Source organism: Mytilus edulis, chromosome 14, assembly GCF_963676685.1.
Source record: "Mytilus edulis chromosome 14, xbMytEdul2.2, whole genome shotgun sequence".
NCBI classification, from domain to species: domain Eukaryota; kingdom Metazoa; phylum Mollusca; class Bivalvia; order Mytilida; family Mytilidae; genus Mytilus; species Mytilus edulis.
The window spans coordinates 35,640,823-35,664,299 of record NC_092357.1 but is presented as its reverse complement, the minus strand read 5'-3'; the positions used below and the strand labels follow the sequence as shown (position 1 = coordinate 35,664,299).

At 32.2% G+C, this 23,477-nt stretch overlaps 1 protein-coding gene across 3 annotated transcripts in view; it reads right to left on the bottom strand.

The window, feature by feature from the left end:
• The window catches only part of LOC139502492 (uncharacterized), a 68,067-nt gene that overhangs the window by 18,294 nt on the left and 26,296 nt on the right, over nt 1-23,477 (bottom strand). For 2 of the 3 annotated variants that reach the window (XM_071291977.1, XM_071291975.1), the window contains exon 2: nt 2,350-2,552. In XM_071291977.1, coding sequence (XP_071148078.1) covers nt 2,350-2,528 — 179 coding nt within the window. In that variant the 5' untranslated portion in view covers nt 2,529-2,552. Of the gene's footprint in view, nt 1-2,349; nt 2,553-17,762; nt 18,125-23,477 lie in introns of those variants that run through there. The other variant, XM_071291976.1, reaches the window with a different exon arrangement.

Below are 23,477 nucleotides of genomic sequence, written 5' to 3'. Positions count from 1 at the left end.
TGCATATACATTGATACTAGTAAACATAAATCACAACCGTAACACATGATAAAAGGTAGAAGAAACTAAACCAACAAGTCAAAAGGACCTTATCAGAAGAAAAAAAAGATATTCTGAGAGTATTTAGCAACATTTTTTTTGTAATAAAATTATTCTTACTACTGAAAATTTAGAATGGAATATATCTGTAGTACGTGGCTCATCAACTTTGTTCGTTCTTGAATATCTTTGGCTTATAAATTTTCGGCTATGAGCTTTCCTGATGAAGGTAGATCATGAAAAAAAAATTTGGGTGTATAAAATTGTTTTCAAATTGTTTTCATTTTTTACAAGGCAATCATGGTAGTGAGTTTCTACTCAATATGTATTCTCTATTTTATTTGGTACTAATCGGTATTCATTCCCACGTGGAATGATGGTTGCGTGCGAACCCTGAGTGCAGGATGCGGGGTGCTGTATTCCAGACCTGGTCAAAGCTAGCTTATGAATAATTGGTGTTTGTTTTCCACCCCGGAGTTTCATATTCATATCACAATAGTGTTATATTTTTTATATGCTGTGAACTTTTGGCGGGAAGACGCTCGTGAGGGTAAAAAAGGAATATCAAAAATGGCAAATTCCATGGTATTTGAGGCAATAATCACCGGCAATGGTGAAAAACAGGCAAATTCGTTTGAAGTTAGGAAAAAATATTAAAATATGCGAAAATACACTGGCTATCAACCAATCAAAATTTAGCATTCTTATATTAGGTGTAATTAGGAAAAAAATCCAACGATGCATAATTCCTTAATTCGTGTGTTCACGGACTGTCTTTTATTCATGTCTGTCATATTTTTTTTTTGTAAATTGTTTTATAATAAATTAAGCCGTTAATTTTAAATGCTTACATTTGTCATTTAGGGTCTTTCAAAGCTGGATATGCAGTATGGGTTTTACTCATTTTTGAAGGTCGTAAGATGACATATAGTTGTTAACTTCTATGGTATTTGTCATTAGTGTGTACAGTTGTCTCATTGGCAACCATAACATCTCTTCTCTTTTTCATAATAGCCAGTAGCAGCGAAAACAGCTTGTCTTATTGGGGCCTTTCATAGCTGACTATGCGGTATGGGCTTTGCTCATTGTTGAAGGCCGTACGGTGACCTATTATAGTTGTTAATGTCTGTGTCATTTTGGTCTTTTGTGGATAGTTGTCTCATTGGCAATCATACCACATCTTCTTTTTTATAGTTTAAATGTACTGAATGAAGCAATAGTAGTATATCGTTGTTAAAAAGTAATAAATCGATTGAAAGAAAACAAATCGGGGTTACAAACTAAAACCGAGGGAAACACATAAACTATAATTAATAGGAAAACAAAAGAAACAACAGGAACACTGATGTGCAACAAAAACAAATACATAGAAACGAACTATTTGATCGCAACATCAATATTACTAAATAAACATTTTTTTTTACTATTTGCAGTATCATATCGTTCATCTTGATACATGTAATTTCTTTTTATTTGGTGATAATTTGTTTGAATGATATAGTTAACAGTGTATAATCATATCAATTCAAAGTTTAATTTTATAATTACTGACATAATATATCACGTGTAGTTGTAGTTTTCGTTATGGGTCCCAAAGGTCGCGAGTTTACATGTCCTTAAATGTTTGAACGATACTTTATTGAGTTCAATATCCTTTAGGAATTGATTATGAATAATATAACCTGGTTAAATCTAATTATCATCAGAATAACCAGGAGAATAATTTTGTCTCCATGATCTTTTTGTATCGAACTTGAAATGGTTGTTTTCAATGCGATTACGTTTATTAAATAGGTCATGAGAAACACAATAGTAGTTTAAAATGCGGTGCTGTGTATCAACTAGGGCAAGGTAAATCCAATGATATTTTTAAACGCGGTGTAGTGTATCGGCTAGGGTTAGGCAAATCGAACGTTATTTCTAAACTCTTAACGACATATAGTTAGTAACAGATAGGTTAAGGTCGACTAAAATGCAGTTGTAAATGTTGGCAACAAGGTTATTTTTACTCAAATCTGATCATAAACACGTTATGGTAAAATTTGTGCAATACGATACATTAAAAAAATCATTAAATTTAGAAGTAAACTTTAAATTATCAAAACAGTTGACGTATCAGCTGATAATATTCTAATATGCCCTAGATTACAAAAAAAAAGGAATACTTTGTCTATGTGCATTGTAATATAACATTGAGAATGGAAATGGGGAATGTGTCTGAGACAACAAACCGGCCATAGTGCTGATAAAACAACTGTTAGCATGTTCAAATTATCCGTATTGTTTCTAAAATAATTCTATGTTACTTACTCTTTATCAACGTCATCTACATAGCTTGAAAGTATTGGGTCTGTTCGTTTACCAAAACCATGTCCCATTCGATCATGTACTCCGGCTAGAAATCCTCGTTTATGCCGACTAAGTGCAGGCGAACTGTCAACAATCACAATAGATACACTAATTAAGGCAAGCAGTCCACACAATCTCATTTCGAAGTTTCTTTTTATGTATATCTGAAATAAAAAAAAGGGGGGGTTAATTATGAATATTCGCCTTAGGATGCGGGATTTCCTCGCAATGTTGAAGACGTTTGGTGGCATTTGGTTGTGTTCTGCTCTTTGATAAGGTTGTAGTCTCGTTGACGCATGCCCTATGTCCATTCTAAAATTTATCATCTACATTATTGAAAGTCGTAAAGTTAGTCTGATAACATGACATACAAAAATGTACATGTAGTAAACTATGAATTTATTTGATGGAAAATAGGCAACGACATTCCCCTAAAAATAACTTATTTTTGCATGGAAATAAAGAAAAATAAAAAGTTACAGCAACACCAAACGTTTCGCCTTACTTACTCTGCATGGAAAATATCTAATAGCCAATCATCAGTTAATCCTATCAAAGTATACAGACATCCGTATTTCTCTCCATTAGTGTTATGAAAACAAGTTTCTGAATGAGTTCAATATTAATCATACCCAACTATAACATTTCAACTCATTCTGGAAAATATACGATATTAATTCCCCCTGAAGTCAGTACGTATCAAAAGATCAAAGCCAATATTTAAGATTAAAATGAAATATTAACATTTTTATATGGATACATAACATCTTTGATAAGCATACATACATATCCTTTTTTTTTAAGTAAACTATCAATGTATTTTATCATATTTTTATAAATGTACGGTGAAGATGTTTAGATATCTTTTTTATAACGAACTTGCTTTCAGTTTGTATGGGGTGAAATAAATCATATACTATGTTTAGACCTGTACATATTAAAACATACAAGTGTTGAGGTAACAAATGTTGATGACTTTTTTGTGTATATTCAATTTGTAATTTTCTAGTATCGGTCTTATACATACATGTATCGAGTTCTGTGAAACAGCAACCGAATAGAATAAAATCAGTACAAAAAATGAAATACCTTGAAGCTTGTAAAATCACAATCAAATATATTTAAGTCTACGAAGTTTAAATCACATATTAAGTTCACATCGACAAATTCCGTAACAAATACAAGAGCAGCGGATTCACCCGATGTTTACCGATTGCACACAAATTGAAACTGAATCTCCACCGAACATTTACTTTTATACCATCAGGATTTATTATTAATACTATGGCAAAATGTTCATTACATTATGTCAATAAGTATTATAACTGGTCGTACAGAACAAAACAATAAAAGATTTGCAAATTAAAAGCAAACAATTCTCACCGTGTGACTCAGTCATCTTTTCACTCCCAAGTTATTTAACATTAATTTTAATTGGTGGGAAAACATAACGATTATCCATATTATCTATAATTATATTATTATTATCTCATACCGTATCTTTCAAGGTGAAGTGTGGGTGTAAAACACTTGTTTTCTCTGAGGTAGGTGTTACGAGTAGAGGTGCCCTATTAGCCAAAAGTATGGCATAATTACATGTACTTTAACCCGAATAATTCAATCACTCCCCGTCATTGACTCTCCCTCTTGCAATCATCGTAGTGCAGTTGCATGTAATGATTGAATTATTTTGGTGTCATGTACTTTTGATTATGGTTACTTTTCTTACTCAGGAGAACGATATTTTTGCAGAGTTTTTTTCATGTTGTTTATTTTATATTATTTACCATTTTCCATTTTAAATTTTTTGAGCGGGAACCACAAAAATCTTGTCAAGTTACGAGTAAATTGTGTAATTTCTATCATTTTTTTAGAATCATATTCAACGCATGAGCAATATTGTAACAGTATCTACATATTTTAGTTATAATAGATACTTGTAATCATATTTTTTTTTTAATTTCCAATTTTTCGAAAGTGAGTTATATCGTTTTTTTGTCCTTTTGATTTTTAGAAAACTTTTTCTCTCCATCACATTAAACAGTGTATACTTGTTTAAAACTGTAACACTATTGTCCCTGTTACGGGTTATAAATATTGAGAGCTCACAAACATATTTAGGCACACAACATTCTGTATGTTCTTGTCCGAAGCCAGTATCCTGTAAATGAGTGATGTCGCTGGTTACTGTATGTCGTTTTTAATATAAAAAAGATGATGTGGTATGATTGCCAACGAGACAACTGTCCACAAGAGACCAACATGACACAGATATTAACAACTTCATGTATTGGTCAACGTAAGGCCTTCAACAATGAGCAAAGCCCATACCACATATTCAGCTATAAAAGGCTATATACATAAGACATTGTAAAACAATTCAAACTAGAAAAATAACGGCCTTATTTGTATAAAAAATGAACGAAAAACAAATATGTCACAAATAAACAAACGACAACCACTGAATTGCAGGCTCCTGACTTGGGACAGGCACATACATAAATAATGTGGTGGGGTTTAAGTTTAGCTTAATTATTTGTTATTGGTTAAAGGTCATACGGGTTCCTATAGTTAGTTAAATCCGGAACTTTCGGATTCTGTTTGATAGTTGACTCGTTGGAAATCATACCACATCTCCTTGTTATATATTAAAACGTCTTTTCGTAGAGGATAATACTGAAGCACCTGTTTAGCCAATTAAATTTTTCAAACACTACAGCATTTAAAACTGTTGGACTACATTAAAATTTGAATTTATAACTATAACCATGCATGTCAAACAGTAAAGATTTGTTGTAAAGTTTTTTAACAAATATAAAAAAGAAGATGTGGTATGAGTGCCAATGAGACCACTGTCCACAAGAGACCAAAATGACACAGACATTAACAACTATAGGTCACCGTACGGCCTTCAACAATGAGCAAAGCCCATACCGCATAGTCAGCTATAAAAGGCCCCGATATTAAGGTTGTTAGCAAATATGCATTTTAGAGTGTCTCCTTTTGTCTTTTCTTCACGTTTATGCAACTTTCTCTATTCTTTATTTTTTCTCTCATGCATTGTCTATTCTTTGTACTATTGACTATATTCGTTACTCTTTAAACTTCGTTTAAACCTTCATACAAGTTTGACATTTACCCTAGTCCCAGAAATACAATTAAAATCAAAATTAAAGATCAGTTACTTATTTCAGATACTTATCTTAACACTTTATTGTTATAGAATATCACGCTATAATAAATATCTTTAAGAGAAACTCAACGAATTTACTTTCATAATTCATACCAAAAAAAAAAGATATAGAATAAAACATAAACATAAAGAATACGTAAAACTTGTGTTTGATAAGAAATAAAAACATTAATAAGTCATATTTATCTTGAACTAAAGGTTATATAAGGTAGTTCACATTGACATTTGAAAAATATAAAAATCGCTGAACAAAATAAAAAAAAAAGTCCATTACAATAACGGGGAGAATGATTACAACACAGCTGAAACAAAAGAACACAGACAGGACAAAGACAATAAAAGATACCCCAATCCAGATCATAAAAACAAACTAAAGACGGAGCAACGAGATGTCCACGAAAATTTGGTGTTAATCCCAGGTGCTCCGGAAGGGTAAGGGTAGGCAAATATTAGTGTTTTTGTACCTGGTAAAGGTAAAGGGAAGTTTGTTAAGCGCAGACTACTGTTAAACAACTCACAGAAAATAAAAGAGACTTGTTTTTTTTTGCAATAATTCAACATGCTAAAATAACGTGTTAATTTTAACAATCTCCTGTCAATGGGAAAATCAATATAAATATAGAATTCTGAGAACATGTGAGAGTCATGTGAATTGCAGGAATTTGTATAAATGGAGGGGTAAATGACTAATTCGATGAAATTCCCCTCACTTAGCAAAATATGCTTTCAATGAATGATTTAATTTGAAAAATTGCCTTAAATGGTGTAAAACTAGTTATGTATGATACCGCACTGTTACTTAATGTTTAAATTAAACATGTGTAGAGATGGTGGATGCATAGTGTTGTACCGTTGAAAACTGCACTTTAACAATTATGTTCAACTTCTCTTCTTTTATTTATTTTTTTCAAAGTGAGTACTTTTTTTTAAAAATCATTTGACTTTAAATAACGATAATTGCTTTGAATCAAAGTGAAATTTGAGCACTCCAATATGAAGATAATTGTTAACCAATTATAATATATAGAGTAAAAGATGAGCGAAAGATACCAGAGGGACACTCAAACTCATATGACAAAAATAAATCATACAACACCATGGCTTAAAAAGAAAAGACCAACAGACAAACAAAAGTACGCAAAAACACTACACAGAAACTAAAAACTGAGCAACACGAACCCCATCAGCAGCTTGGGATGATCTCCGATATCTGGAAAGGTAAGCATGTCCTGCTCCACAGTTGACCATGCACATCAAACTTTGACGGACGGAATCGTGATTCGATTGGTCGTTATGCCAGGGTTTTTTTCAAAACATACCACAGATGTGTGCCTATTATTAGTTTTTGACAAATTTAACTTGACAAGTCATGAAGAAGACAACAGATACAATTGCTTGTAATAATGTATCTACTTAACATGCACCTGAGTTCGTCCCCGTTTTTAGGGGATAGGATGGTGTTGTTAAGTTTCAATTTGACTACATGGTGTTCTGTGGACTGTTGTTATATTTATCGTTTTATCATTTTCGTGTGCCATGTGATTATCTGTAATTCTTAGACTGATATTTTCAAAGCTTTGATTTCTAGATGCCTTCTTAGTTAATTCATTCTCTCCGGTTTTAAATGTATTAATATCATATTATTAGGAAAACCGATTAAATAAAAATCAAAGATAGTTTAAATCATGATTTCCTTTTAAATAGCATGGACTTGCTTTTTGATATATGTATTTATCGAAAATCAACATTTCGACTATTATGTGAATTGCAGTTTTGTGATTAAAATTTAAAAAACTTAATTACGGTTATTGGATCCGCTATTTTATATCTAATATATATTCAATATTAATTAAATGAATTATACATTGTAAACGTGAAGTTTGATCACAATTCTTTCATTTGAGAAGTAAATGCAAAGCCACGAGTCAAATGTATGTGTCTGTGTCGGATGACACGACTTCCTGCGTGAAATAACTATCTGATGCACGTGCAAAATACGGCTCCTTGTGTTGGCATCATACAAAGCCAGGTTCATAATTATTTCTATCACAATAGCCTGATCTCATTCTGAAAACTAGTATGCATTTAACTTGCCACTGGACGATGAATAGAAATTCATCGTCACCATATTTTATTTTCAATCTTCGTGTAAGACATGCCCAAGAGAATTTGCATCTACACTATTAATGTACAGAGGTAATAACATTTAGAAACATTAGCATTGATTGACGCATTTGCTTACTGACAGCCTCGTTTTAAATTTTGTCATAATGTCCCTGATAATAACATAAGTGTCATTAAACGAAATACTTTAACTACTAAAATTTAGGGATACAGATAAACTAAAACACATTACTCTGATTTCTTAACGCACTTTGTTAAATGATTGTTAGTAAGCCCAAAGAGCAAAAATAAGGGTCTAGGTAGGGTTAACATAATAAAGAATTATGTACAAAAGGTCTCGAACAAAGGGCCCAAAAACAAAAAAACGAGATTAACGTCCAAAAAAATACTGAACAGTAAACAGTGAGGTTGTAAAGTACAGAATATAGTAAACAATGGAAAAAATGATAAAAAAAAAAATAGAGAAAAATTACCTGAAAATTACAGAAATAAAGGACCTTCTCTTTAAGAGCATGAAAAGCAATTTTTAACCCACACATAATACATTAAAGGGATAACAAGAATCCGATAAAACACAGAACAGTACAAAGTAACCTTTAGTTTCACCCAATAAACGAACTAAATGAGTTGTTTTCATTTAATTTTGACGCGCTGAAAGACTCCAAGTAGTGCTCCAGAGATTAACTTCTGGCGGTGTTCTACCACTACAACGGAGTGAATCTAAAAAAAATAAAGACAAGGATTTAGCTTTTCCAGTTAAAAGTATTGATTATCTAAAATACTAAAGTTATGGTTTTGCATTTGCCTCTGGAAGACAGATTGATTGTTTAGTTGCTTAACGTCCAGTGGCAAATATTTCATGCAAGATCTAGACGACCCCTTGTAAACACTACATAATTTCTACATCACTTTCAAACATGAATATCTTAAAACGTCATTTCGACTGATGGATAACCATAGAAGATTAATTTCTCCTACTAACTGGAATTTTTATATATTTAAGGATTTTTGTGTAAATTAAGTTAAAAAAGTTCAACACAAAATTGCGCACAATTGTTAAGTACGTACACTTTTGTCAATGGGTTTCTCCTATATACTTATTAATTCAACATCAAGTTATTTATTGATACTGCATGTCATCAACACAATGATCAACGGCCTCAATCAGAGAAATATGAAAAGAATATTTTACCAAGTTAATAGTGCCGTCATATTCAGATAAATAAAATGCAGATTTAACAAAATATATAAAATTAAAGAAACGTAAAATTAGTGGTTTAATGAAAATATTTAGTACATTTCTTCTAATAAAACTCACATTAAATTTATAAAGCAGGAACTAAATACTTGTTATACCAAATATTCATTTCATGGTGACATGGTGATATAATTCTTTACGACAAATTGAGGAAACACATGAACTTCATGATACATAAACTTCATCTATCAATTAAATTCTGCATACAGGTTATTACAGAAAATTTAGTCTTAGATGCATGAATTTGTTTTATAAGTTGTAAGTGGCTTTAAACTATCTGTCAGATATTTTGAGAACAAAATCATCTTCTTTTGAAGTGGGGCCGATTTTAAACCTTTATGTCTCTACTCATTTGCCAGGCAAGCGAGCGTGTCCGTGTTTTTATAGCACGGAATTAAACAAAGAACGTCTTCTTGAGATTGAATTATCAAGGTTTACTTATAAAGTAACAAAATTAAAAAAAAAAAAGAAGTTTTAAACCAATTCGTGGTCTTGTCACTTTATCGAACATTTCATTCACAAACTTAAAAAAAAAAGAAAATAGACACACCAATCAGAAAAAGAAATAGTGGACTCTTGTTTTGAATATCCTATAGATGTAAGAAGACATGGCATGAGTGCCAATGAGATAACTCTCCATCTAAGTCACTATTTGTCAAAGTAAACCATTATAGGTCAAAGTATGGTCTTTAACACAGATCCTTCAATTGGCTCACACCGAACAGCAAGCTATAAAGGGCCCAAAAAATTACTATTGTCAAACCATTCAAACGGGAAAACCATCCGTCTAATCTATATAAAAAACGAGTATCACTTCTGAACCACAACAACACACGACAACTACTGAACATCGTGTTCCTGACTTAGGACAGGTGCAAACACATGCACGTTTGCTCTCGTAGTTGCCCTCGTAGTTTGCTCATTTTTCAATAAAAAAATAGCTCGATCTTTTACACTTTACTAATATGAATTTCTCTTGATCACAAAGGAGCATGTATTTTATTCATATAAATTTTTCAATAGACTTGTCTACAGTATCAAATGTTTCTATGAATCAATTCAAATATTCTGCAAGTTCTAACAACCATTCAAACATAATCAAACAAAAAAGTACCAAGAGAGCTCAATAATTCAAAATGAATAATGAAAGAGAATTTCTATTCGCCGTGAAAGCTTGTGACTGTTAACACGAGTAACATAACACCACATGCTAATATGCTTTTAAAGTGCATACAAATATCAGAGCATAAGTTTGACGGAAGGCAAACGTCTAACGTTACAAAATTCACCAGAGAATTGTTTTATATTTATTGATAATGCGTCTAACTATTTACAACATAATTAAATAAAATTCATTCAATGCATTCTATATGAATAATGCAATTTTACTGTTGGAAGTACATTTATCCAACCGATGTTGCACATATTTGCACTGCCGTCTTCAAACGACTTTTGCTATAACTCTCTTATTAGATGACAGATTATATTGCTCATTGTTGTAGATTTAATCTTTGTTGTTTGTCTCTGCGTCTGATCTTGTTTGCCCATGCGCGTGGTTCGTTAGTTTTATTTCCGTTCGTGTATTTTGCTCATTATTTGTATTTCAATGCAGGTTATACACATCATTGTATGATTAACAAGGAGACATGGGGTCTATCAAAAGACTTTTTTTATCACATTGTAACTAACAATTTTGTGTTACTTGTTAAATTTGTAATCTGTTATGTTTTTATTTTTTATTGTCAGCATAGCTTTAGAAACTATTTTCAATTCCTAGAACAATTCATACTTATAGGAATTGATAGAATTTTTAGTTTATAAGAACAAATAAAATTGAGAATGGAATGCCTACTTACAACATTCGAAGAAACTCAGATCCGAGCTTTTTTTTTCCAGCAAACTACATGGTTATATCGAGCCCACGCTAGACACCTAGTCTTTTTGAGATAGCTTAAAAATGCTCTACGTTTTTTAAATAGTTTTGTTAAAATGGCTAATCTTCGATTATTTCTGTTAAATTATGCATCCTCAAGACAAGTTATAGCTTGGCATAGCATAAAAAAATGCACAGTTTGTACCGTTATGATTGTTGATTATATGTGACAAATCATCCTCCAAACGTAACAAATATGTTGTCAACAAAAATATCTAGCATGATGAAGATGCCAGTTTCATAGAAATATTTGTTTAATATAACTTTTAAAAATGAGAGTTTGAAATTCAATAAATTGCTTGATTACACTTTTATTCCTTTTTTATCGAATATTATAAGTACAAATCAGCATGCTTTTGGGTGGAATTAATTTAATTTGAAAATTACCAGCAAATTTATCTGTTGAAAAATTGAACACGCAAACTAATTAGGTTTAAGAAAAACATATTAATTCGCCGTAAAGTATCTTGCAAGTAGTCTCAATCACAATGCTAGAACCTTTAGTGACTATATGAATACAAATTGGATTCCGTTAAGGAGTGGATTTTGCAAAATTATTGACAATATTAATTTTCCAAATAAAACTTCTAAAAACAGAACTTCCCAAAAAAGACTTTGTAATATGTGTACCCTTCCTGAGTACTTAGTCATTGTTAAATGTGTACCCTTCCTGAGTACTTAGTCATTGTTATATGTGTACCCTTCCTGAGTACTTAGTCATTGTAATATGTGTACCCTCCCTGAGTACTTAGTCACTGTAATATGTGTACCCTTCCTGAGTACTTAGTCATTGTAATATGTTTACCCTTCCTGAGTACTTAGTCATTGTAATATATGTACCCTTCCTGAGTACTTAGTCATTGTAATATGTGTACCCTTCCTGAGTACTTAGTCATTGTAATATGTGTACCCTTCCTGAGTACTTAGTCATTGTAATATGTGTACCCTTCCTGAGTACTTAGTCATTGTAATTCGTGTACCCTTCCTGAGTACTTAGTCATTGTAATATATGTACCCTTCCTGAGTACTTAGTCATTGTAATCTGTGTACCCTTCCTGAGTACTTAGTCATTGTAATCTGTGTACCCTTCCTGAGTACTTAGTCATTGTTATATGTGTACCCTTCCTGAGTACTTAGTCATTGTAATATGTGTACCCTTCCTGATTACTTAGTCATTGTAATATGTGTACCCTTCCTGAGTACTTAGTCATTGTAATCTGTGTACCCTTCCTGAGTACTTAGTCATTTTAATCTGTGTACCCTACCTGCGTACTTAGTCATTATAATCTGTGTACCCTACCTGAGTACTTAGTCATTGTTTTATGTGTACCCTTCCTGAGTACTTAGTCATTGTAATCTGTGTACCCTTCCTGAGTACTTAGTCATTGTAATATGTGTACCTTTCCTGAGTTCTTATTCATTGTAATATGTGTACCCTTCCTGAGTACTTAGTCATTTTAATATGTGTACCCGTCCTGATTACTTAGTCATTGTAATATGTGTACCTTTCCTGAGTACTTAGTCATTCCGTATTTTGTGTTTTTTAGGGGTTAGGGTTTATCAGACACTGAAGCACAGGCTCCTTACTTGTGACAATACATGGTGCATAATGGTTGTCTTATGTCATTGAAAAACAAAGCACCTTTGCTTATTTTATTAATAACAAAGTCAGTTACTAAATTAAAGTTCATATTGATAGCATGTTTGTAAGGACATCAATGAAAGTTAATTATTAACGTTAAGTTCCTTGAGGTAAATAAGATAATGCGCATATAGAGCACTAAGGGACACTTTAACAGATTATGAATACACTTTTGTTTGATTAAATGATATATGATGTATAGTTATCATATATGATATCATTAACTAGTTATGCGATAAATCACGAGATCGATTAGCTTCCGAATGAACATTATATCAAATAAAAACGTGTCGATCTGCGTGTCGAAGGACTTCACTTCCGGCAGAATGAACGTTATACCAAATAAGATCGGTACTACCGACCGAGTTGAATTATATCAAATAAGAACGAGTCGACCAGTTCTGTCGGCGAAGATGGCGTCAATACCGGCCGAGTGAACATTATATCAAGTAAGAACGAGTCGACCTGTTCTGTCGGTGAAGATGGCGACAATACCGGCCGAGTGAACATTATACCAAATACTGTACGAACATGTCGCACTGCCCTATCGTTAGAATAGTCTTCACTACTGGCCAAGTGGCATGTACCAAGTAAGAACGTATTTGTCTGTTCTGTCGGTGGACGTGGCATCACTACAGGCCGAGTAAACATCATATCAAATAAGAATGTGTCGAACTGCCTGTCGGTGGAATTGGCACGACTACCGGCCAAGTGAATATTCTATCAAAAAAGAACGCGTCCACCTTTCTGGTCAGTGGATTTGGCTTCACTTCCGACAGAGTGAACATTCTATCAAATAAGAACTTGCTGACCTGCACTGTCGGCGTACTTTGCACGATTATCAGCACAAAGCGTTACAACATTTAAATTCAAGAGTTATTAATTTTATACAAGGGAAAAAATCTAGCCATAAGTTTTTCAATGATATGCTACTATTTTGGTTTATTATTTTGAGGTTCTTGTGATGTTATGTCTTTGGATTTCCGACACATTTCTTGTAATTGTGTCAGACTCACGTTGGTACTTCTCTAGTCTCAATGACTATTAATGTTCTGGGGGCAAATGCTTTTTAGTTGCATAACGTCCTGTGTCAAATATGTCAGACATGTACAGGACAAATTAACAAAATATACAAATAGTTAGGTCCTGTAATAGAGGCTTTCGTGGATGAAGGTCGGGGAAAGATGGACTGTCACTTGAAAAAAGAAGTCATATAGGGAGAAATATTAACAAAGTTGGAACACAGTTTCTTGACACGCCAAGAACGCGTTACTGTCTTTACACGAGTCAAAGGATTTAACGTCTTCATTTTCACCGGGAGTGGCTGCGAACTTAAACACCCCTCACAGCCAAAACGGATCCCCATCTGTAGCAAATGTTTAACTGCCTGTGTGAAAGAGAAATTTTTCCATTCCTTGTGTCGCTGTTTAAAAGACATTACACAAATGTGTCAATGACGATTTATAAAAAAAACCCCAGGCTTTTATGCAAGAATTTGTTTGCACCCCCATATTAAACCACATTCAGAATAATTTAATATCCTGAATCAAAACTTATAAATATACACGCCGACCCCCTCCTCCCTCAAAAAAATAAAGAGGGTTGACATATAAAAAAAACTTCGTTGTAAAGTCTAAAACAATGGTATGCCATACAGTTCATCTACAAACGAGCAGCGTCGGATGGAATTCAACCTTATAAATATGCAAATGAACAGCAATACATCAGTTAACCTATTTCGAGGTTAAACAGTATCTATGAAAGACTGTAACTGCTAAAACATTTAATTAGATTTGTAATAAAAGTACAAATGGTAAAACTATACTTAACTTACGGAAACTTAACTTAAATCTATATCAAATTGAGTACTGTATGTTATTTATATCGTTAAAAGTCGATAAACGAAGATTCAAATGTATTTAGGATACTATTTTGCGGAAGCGCATTTCCGTAATCATTAAATTACTGGAAAGTAGTTCTGATTGCACTCTATATGTGTAAAGAGCATGCATTGATACGATGTCTTTTAGAGACAATGTCAATATTCGTCAGATATTTAGTTTTCTTTCTACATTGGTCCCAAGACAAAGTATCAAGGAAGAATTGACCGAAATAAGCTTGAAAACAAATAGTAGTAGATACAACACTGTATTTACGAAATTTGCCTGAAGTCGTCTAATCAGTAATTATACCGATTGTGTCCTATCCTTTATCTGGCCTTACTGTCTTCTTGCCCTTGTCTCCGCATGAACATTCCTTTAATTAGGAACACCACCATGAGTTATGGTGTTAGAGGAGGACATCTGGAGTCTGTATCGGTACAGATTAATGTTAGCATTTGCCTACCCAATTCCCCAGACAGGCCGTGACGGGTCTTATTATTAGAAAGTTATAAACATTTGAAGTACGACTTATGAACATATATGCAGACTCAAACATAAACAAATCAATTTAATTGTTATTTCGAGTTCAAATTTTGTACTCCAAATACTGAGTAATGTTTTAGAATCGTAAGCCGCTATATATAGCGTCTTTTTGCGTTTATGCGATTTCCTCAGATTGTTTGGATTTCCCCCCCCCCCCCTCAACTTGTCTTTTTAGTAATTCCGTGAGAATAGAACATCAATAAACTAATTTTGTCTTAATTTATAACGGGAATCTACTTTTACTTGATTATGCATTAAAAAGTAAAAAGAATCTGTCAAAAATCGCCATATTGCAAATAAGCAATTTGAAACACTGTGACTAAAACATTGACAACGGAATGACAATCACTCTATTGTCGACAATATTCGATTCATAAATTGTTCGTTGAAATTATTTGCAACATTGTTATTACTATACCAATGTCATCTTTTAACAACATGTGTCATCATATTTGTCAAATGTAAACTGAAAATCTGTAATAATTACAGCCCCAGTCACACTGTTACGTTTCATGAGATACGTTTTGAAAGCGTAGAGAAACGGGAGTATACGTACCGAAGCGTATCGAAACGCAGTAGACACGCAAAAAACGTATTGATCCTTTGTTCAAAACTGGAATTCAACAACAAACGTAGAGAAAATTTAAACGAAGTTGAAACCTAGTAAATGTCTATCAAAGCTTAGTGGAACGTAACAAAACGTGCTTACTACGTAGCGAAACGTATCAATAATTGGTGGAAACGTGGGTCCTCACGTACTAGTACGTAGGAAAACGTGATAAGAACGTGGCACACATGCACCTAGTAAAACCTAGCTTTCAAAATAACGGGCCATATTTTTTTCAAAACGTAGTTGAAACGTAGCATTTTTAACGTAGTAAAACGTGACAGTGTGACTGGGGCTAAGATGAAAATGTGAATGGTATTGGCTAGTACAAACTTGTGAAGTACTTTATGTTTTATTATTTATAAATTTATTAACTAACGGTGAATAGATCAAGTTACGCTTACTCGTTGAGTTATTCAGGGGACTAACGATCAAAATAATAAGCCAGGTGGGTCATATTCAACACTCAGATCGAATTTTATAAATCCAAAACAAAACAACAAAGAAAACTACAGAATTGACCAAATACGGAAGTAGCTAAAAATCGGATACAAACGTAAATGTAACGTATTTCCGAAATGATGGATAACAAGTTTGACTTTTAGACATTATCATGACATTGATTCAATAAAAGTAGCATGACAAAAAACGCTTAATCATAATTAAGGGATTAAGGCAACACCAATGATTGGGATACACATTATAAGTACCATTGATGGATAAAACTTGTCGTACAAATTGTGTGTCGCATTTGATATGATAATTCGAAGTTGTTTGATTCTTTTAAATATTAAATTCAAAAAGAATTACAAATACATTAGGTGAAAAAGGATTACTTACAAAACAAACTGTTCTTTATAAAGTTCGATATCAGTTTAAAACTATTATCAGCTTAAACAGTGAACGAATTCTAAGTCTAGGAACTTGTTTAGTTTAACAGCAAAAACTTTTGAACACTTTTTTTTTATCTACTAGAACACACCCGTGATATCGCGGGTCCGTGACTGAATTAAAGTATATAACTATGTGCAAGCCTTATTATAGTAAGTCATGCCGATTATAAGATACACAGTTTTCTCTGCTTTCAAATCTTTCTGTTTGAACCCTTCGAACTGGAACTTATCAATTATTGGTAATATTATTATTTGGATAACAAAAGGTCCTGGAATGGAGTATTTTTTAATCAACAGCATTGTCCTATGTTAGTTATAAATAAAGTTGAATTCTTTGATTCACTGTTTTATGTCATTCCCGCTAACAAATTGAAAACGGTTCCTATATACACCTTATGTTTAGTCCAGATTTTTAGTATTCGTATTGTTATCTTAGAAAGTCTTACTGATTAAAATTCTACAATAGGTAACAATTTGACAATGATTGAATTTAGTAGTGTCAACCCTGTGATTATGATCCGTGTCTATATCATAATCCTAAATACACCGTTTGGTGGTGCACCTGTTAGATGCGGAACGTACAGATAAGGTAATAGGTAACAGGTGAATATACTATTGGTATCGGTATCGGACTCGACCCGAACTTCTTAATTATTGGCAATATTAATTACGTGGAAAACAAAAGGGCCTGGAGTGGTGTAATTTTTAATCTACATCTTTGTACTATATTAGTTATATATAAAGCGGAATTCTTTGATTCGTCGTTTTTGCGTGATGACGACTGAAAAATTGGACCTCGTAATTTTAGTATTATAGATACGCATATAACGCGTTATAAATAAATTACGTAGACGGGTTGTTGTTTCTTCTTCTAGATTTGCTTTCATCAGAAACGCTCAAACCCGAACATTAAAACAAATAAGAATGTTTCAATGTACAGAAACGTTAAGATCATCATGACCAATAAGGGACATAAAAAGAATAGCTAAAATAAAATAAATCAAAATTAATAACATTTTCAGGTTATTTAGAGATTCCAAAGCGCTTCTCTTGATTTGCCTTTATTGGGAAAGCTTTTACAGAAAACATTCGAAAGCATGAGATATATAAAAACGTAGAACATTTAAGAGCTTTATAACTAAAAGTAGTAGCCAAGCCCAAGTAAAATAAATTAGTTAGATTCTCAAGAACTAATCTGCTAGATTCAAAATAGAACAAAAATTTAAGAATATATTAAAATGATCTTACCGCGAGTAATTGTGAGTATGAATAGATAACAAATATCAAAATAGACTTACCACGAGTAAATGTGCGTATGAATTTATGTGTAAATCTCAATCTGCAGTTTGTAGTTCTAGGCAACGTTGTCTCAATTATACAATAAATTAAATTGTAATGTAAACTATCACTTTAAACACAATGTAAATGATTCAGTGTTAAATTTCATTGTCGTAAAATTTCATTTTCATACACATTTTGAAAATTAATTATTTAAATAACTTAATTGCTAACTCTCCACGTGGTATCCCCGTAAAACTTTTATGTATGAATGTTAAATAAATGTTTGCAAAAATACTTTTAACCCTTTTTCCAAATCAATATTTCTAAACAAAAGTTTCTACGCTTTTTGTATGTTGTAGTGCGTTCGCAGAAACTGTTTAAGATACTATTGGTTGAATGTTTCCAGTTTTTTATTGATTCGGGTAGGAGTGGCGATAGTAAAATTATAACAATTTAATACAGTGTAATATAGCCTGCCTTCTAGATATTTGAGGACAATTATATCTGATAGAATATTTATGTATATTGATATAATATAATACTAGTTTTTATTCATTGACTAAGATATTTTGGAAAAAGAAAGTTTAAATAGCAAATTTCATCTAAAGCGTTATAGATTGATCGAAAATTTAAATTTGTTTCTATTAAACGTTTTCAATTAATGTTTTAATTTTTTTTTTTAATTATTTTCAAACAACATAATTTTATGATGTTTGCATAATTTATTTACTTCTGTGTTTTTTTTTCAATTTTCTTCTCTTTCATTTTGAGATGGAACCATATGCATTGATAAAATTTTTAATTTTAAAGGTTAAAGTTCGGTTCTGCTCATAATGATTTAGCGAAAAGTATATAATTACGCCCGCTCATTGAAAAAGAACCAACCAAAGAATTCAGTCTAAAAGTGGGGGTAATTGCGTTAACACAACCCAACGAGTACATACGAATTAAATAGTGTTTATCAAGATTCAATCCCAATAATAGTAAGCGTAGGTGAAAAGCGATAAAAAGGGAAAAAATGTTGATCAATAACACTTTTTTTCTCGAAAACTACACTAACTTCAAAATTGTCAATGATTTAATAATGACTTATTTATATGTCAATGACGTCTTTAAAGTCGTGACAAGCGTTAATACAACTTTATTTGTCGAAAAATACAAATAATTTAAAAAAAGAAATGCCAGAGTATAAATTTCACAAAATGTAAAAATCACTTAGAAAATGAAAAAAATCACCAAGATAACAACCCAAAGAAAAAGAAAGAAAACTATTTTTGAATATTCAATGTCATGATAAAGTTTGTCAAGGTAATAACATAAAGGACATCACCTTCAATTCAATCAATAAATAGCTGAGGTAAATGAGAGGCGAAAGATACCAAACTTATAAGTCTAAACAACTGACAACTCTAAGACAGATCCATACATTGAATCACCAGTGAAGGTGAAACATATTGTATTCATAATTACTCTTTATATCAGCTCTACAATCATGTTAAATTTGTTCTTCCTTCGACAGGATTCGAACTCATGCTATTGAGATATCGAAACAACACCGCCTGAACTGTGTCGATCGCTCTAGACCACTAGACTACATGTACGTATCTAGATTGAACTGAGGGGTCTAGAGCGGTGGACACAATACAGGCGGTGTTGGCCCGATATCCCAATAGTATTTGTTCGAATACCAGTTCTGAAAATTGGACCAAAGCAATAGTTATAACGGTTTTAAGATAACACTTGTATTATTAATTTCGTGCTTCCGAAGCTCTTTTCTGGATTGAACTTTAATAATAGATTACACACGGTCTTTGGTGGGGTATGTGATTAGTTAATACTTTAATGTGTCGTTTTGTTTTTGCCAAACGAAGAGCTATACAATTTAAAGGAAAAATCGAATACTTAAAAGTGATCATTGCATGTGCCTATGCTAACAACACATAGGTGAACAACAGTTTTTCTATCCTTTCTCTATTTGGTTTATTTATTGTTGATCTAATTGTAAACATGAAATAAGACAAATACCCTTTAAATGTTAAACATCAAAATACTAACTGTCATGGAATGTTTGAGTTTGTACATAAACCGAGGAAATATTATCAATCAACATTCACTGAAATTTTGATTTAAGCACAGTTTGGTACTCACCCAAACGGTTGTGACAGTAATTGATTTGTGTCATAGAAAATTAAAATTGATTAATATTTTAATTACAGAAATGCATTAACATATAGAGCAGCCGACAGATTGTCATGTCAGTTTCAACATTTTTGTAATATCAGCAACTTCCGGTACCGATACGTATGGCGATACAAGCGAAAATTGTTTGATTTTTTTGAATGATTGGAATTTACTTTATCAACCACTTTCTGATTCAATACTACATTTTGGAATAGGTTTTATACACCGAAGGACAAGTATTTATCGGATTTAATAAGCCTCAGTAAATATTTGCATTGCAAAAAATGAATAGTGTGGCATTACAATAAAAATCCTATGGCAGAAATTGACAAGTTCCACCTTAGTAATTTCAAGTGTCAAAATTTCTAGTTTTTTTATTTTGTTTAATTATTTATAGTTAGCGATGAACAAAAACTTGCAGTTTGTTTACTTAATTGCTTTCAAACGGGATCAAATGTAGCAGATCGAAATACATAATTTCAGTTCTATCGCCTGTCAATCACCTTTAAATCACGGAATGTACTTTTTGTTGGTTGAATTGTGCAACATGTGCAAAAGTTTTTAAATGCAATCTTGTATTATATTAAATTATAAAATTAAAACCATATCATACCCGTAGCCAGGGGGACGGGGGGGGGGGGGGGTCGTACGAACCCCCCTTGAAAACAAATTAGCACTGTTAAAGTCAACGTTTTGTTTGAATTGTGACTGTTAAAGTTTAGTTTGTGAGCCTAAATAACTCCTCTTGGAAATTCCTGGCTACGGGCCTGTGTATTATTTGTTGTTGTCTATTCGTTTGATATGTTTGAGCTTTTGATTTTGCCATTTGATTAGGGACTTTCCGTTATGAATTTTTCCTCTGAGTTCAGTATTTTTATGATCTTACTTTTTGATAGCATGTTTAAAAGGTAACACTCAACTGCTTTTCAATCAAAAGTTTTAAGTGTTAAGAAAAGCTTTAAAAAATAAAATCGTGTGAGAGATCAATCGGAAACTGTAAGCTAAATTGATATGGAAAACAGTTCCCGTTTCCCGTATAAATGACATACTGTAGAAAAATTACTCTTTGCAACAAGAGCAAACTTTCACACAAAACTGAGTCATTTCAATTATCGAGGGAACATTACAATGTAACATATGGAACCAAAAAGAAGAACTTTTCAAACCTTTTGCTAAAAGCCCACAGAAAAGAGACAATAGAAGCTCTTCATGTTTTTGCTTGTTCGAAACTAAGTTTATATTTATCATGCAGTGTACGTTATTATGAAAACATGTAAACCATTGGAGTCATTGCCGTAATGAGAGACGTATTAGATGCAAATCGAATTAAAAGTAAAAATGTGTATGTAAAAAGTTCTTCCGAATGTGGAGAAGCGAAAAAAAGTACCAACACAATATTCATCATGCAAAAATAAGTAAATTGTAGTCTTATTAATAATATCAATTCATATATTCCTATTATCTTTTATAATCTCTGTTAAATAGTTTAGTTAGTTATTTATTAATCAAATATATTTGAAAATCATTGTTCTTTTTGTTTTGTGAAAATACATTTCTATCCTCAAGTTTAAACATTTAATCTTGCGAGGGATTTTGTAAAATCCCTGAAACTGTTAGTGACTTTACATAAACACTAATTATTCCAAGGATTTTACCAAATCACTGATTTAACAAATTCACTGTAACATATATACCAGACTATTATCTTACAAATGATACCACATACATGTACCCACTTTCCAAATGGAATGTTAATGCAACGTAAAACAATCTTAATGAATGTTAACATCAGAGACAGCACCTTACTTTTTTCCTTGTTTATGACATCAGTAATTGCGAATATATATCAAATGTTTACTGGATTTAAGGCAACACTACGGGTGCAACTAATAAAGAAGTAATTCCTTGCCCTTCTCGAGTACCTCAGATAACCCTCATTTTGGTGAGTTTTGTGTTTCTCTCTCTTTAGTTTTCTGTGTAGAATTTTGTGGACAATTGTGTGTTTTTCATCGATATTACTTTTTTACTACGGTATTGTCTCATATCTTAAGCTAAACAGTACCGCTAAAATGATTTCCAAGTGACCTTGTATATGTGTTATCATTAAGTGTACCTGCTTACTCTTGAAATAAGGCCATAAAGAGTAAACTTTAGTCACTAAAAAAAATCTTAATTTTAAAGCAAATAAATCTTTAAAGATATTGGTTTTTTATTGTGTTTTTACAGTAAAACTTCCTCCTGGTGTTGTAACGATTGCAATTAAAATGTGTGAATATTGAGATATGAATACAATTAAATTAAAAGTTATAAAAAACGAAACTTATGATTGTGCAAATATTATTACTGTAACGCAAAATTTGAGTAATGAGAAAAATACAAAATCGACATACAAAGACATTGATTTTTTACAGCTTCATAATTTTATGGTTGGTTTTATGCATTATCTAATAAATTGTCAGCGCAATAGTTTGCAAGATTAATATAAGTTAATATTTACATTTGAAACGTATTACTATATCGACAGTTTTGTTTGTCTAAACTGATGACATATCTATCGAAATCTGAACCGTAGTTAAGGTTAAGTATTAACATTGTCGACATTTGTCATTCTTCAGCAACGATTTACACAATTTTGTATTAAAGAGTTGTAAAGATACAGAATTCATTATCATGTCCAGACGGGAATGGACTTCTGATGTTATACAAGCTATTATCATAACGCGTTGCCCCTGCAGTAAGTAAGTGTCATTATTGAAATGAAGTGATAAGTAGAATTTCTTATATACTCATTATATATGCTTGCATTTCCTATCAATGATTTTCTTGATAGAAGGTTGCTGCTAACAAGGAAGCTATTAAACCAAGAGTTCCAATTGGTGAAATTGAAATCATTCCTTCGTAAATTTTACGGACGCCATCACGAGTTGGTTGACCGTTATGGAATAACCGTTTCACAAATGATATCGGATATGTTCCTTACGTCGTAACTACAATCCCCTTCCCTTTCATAAATGTGACCTACCGAATTAGACTATTTACCGGATTTGTTATAACATGAGCAACACGACGGGTGCCACATGTGGAGAAGGATCTGCTAACCCTTCCGGAGCACCTGATATCACCCCTGGTTTTTGGTGGGATTCGTGCTGCTTATTCTTTAGTTTTCTATGTTGTGTCATGTATACTATTGTTTGTCTGTTTGTCGTTTTCATTTTTAGCCATGGCGTTGTTAGTTTGTTTTCGATTTAGGAGTTTGACTGTCACTCTGGTATCTTTTGTCCCTCTTACATTCGAATGTGAATAATGATAATAATAATGATAATAAATTCTTTATTTAAAGAGGGTAACTTAATTAGAGCTAGTCTAATTTTCATTAAGGCCCTTAAACATTACACATGTATACAGTTTACATTTATATATTCAAATACAATAGATGTAAAAACGAACTGTGTAAATATATGTATTTGATAATACATATTTGATGTACGCTTTGATAGTTTGGGACAATTTTGAAGTATTCAGCCAAAACTAATAGATTAAACACTACATGT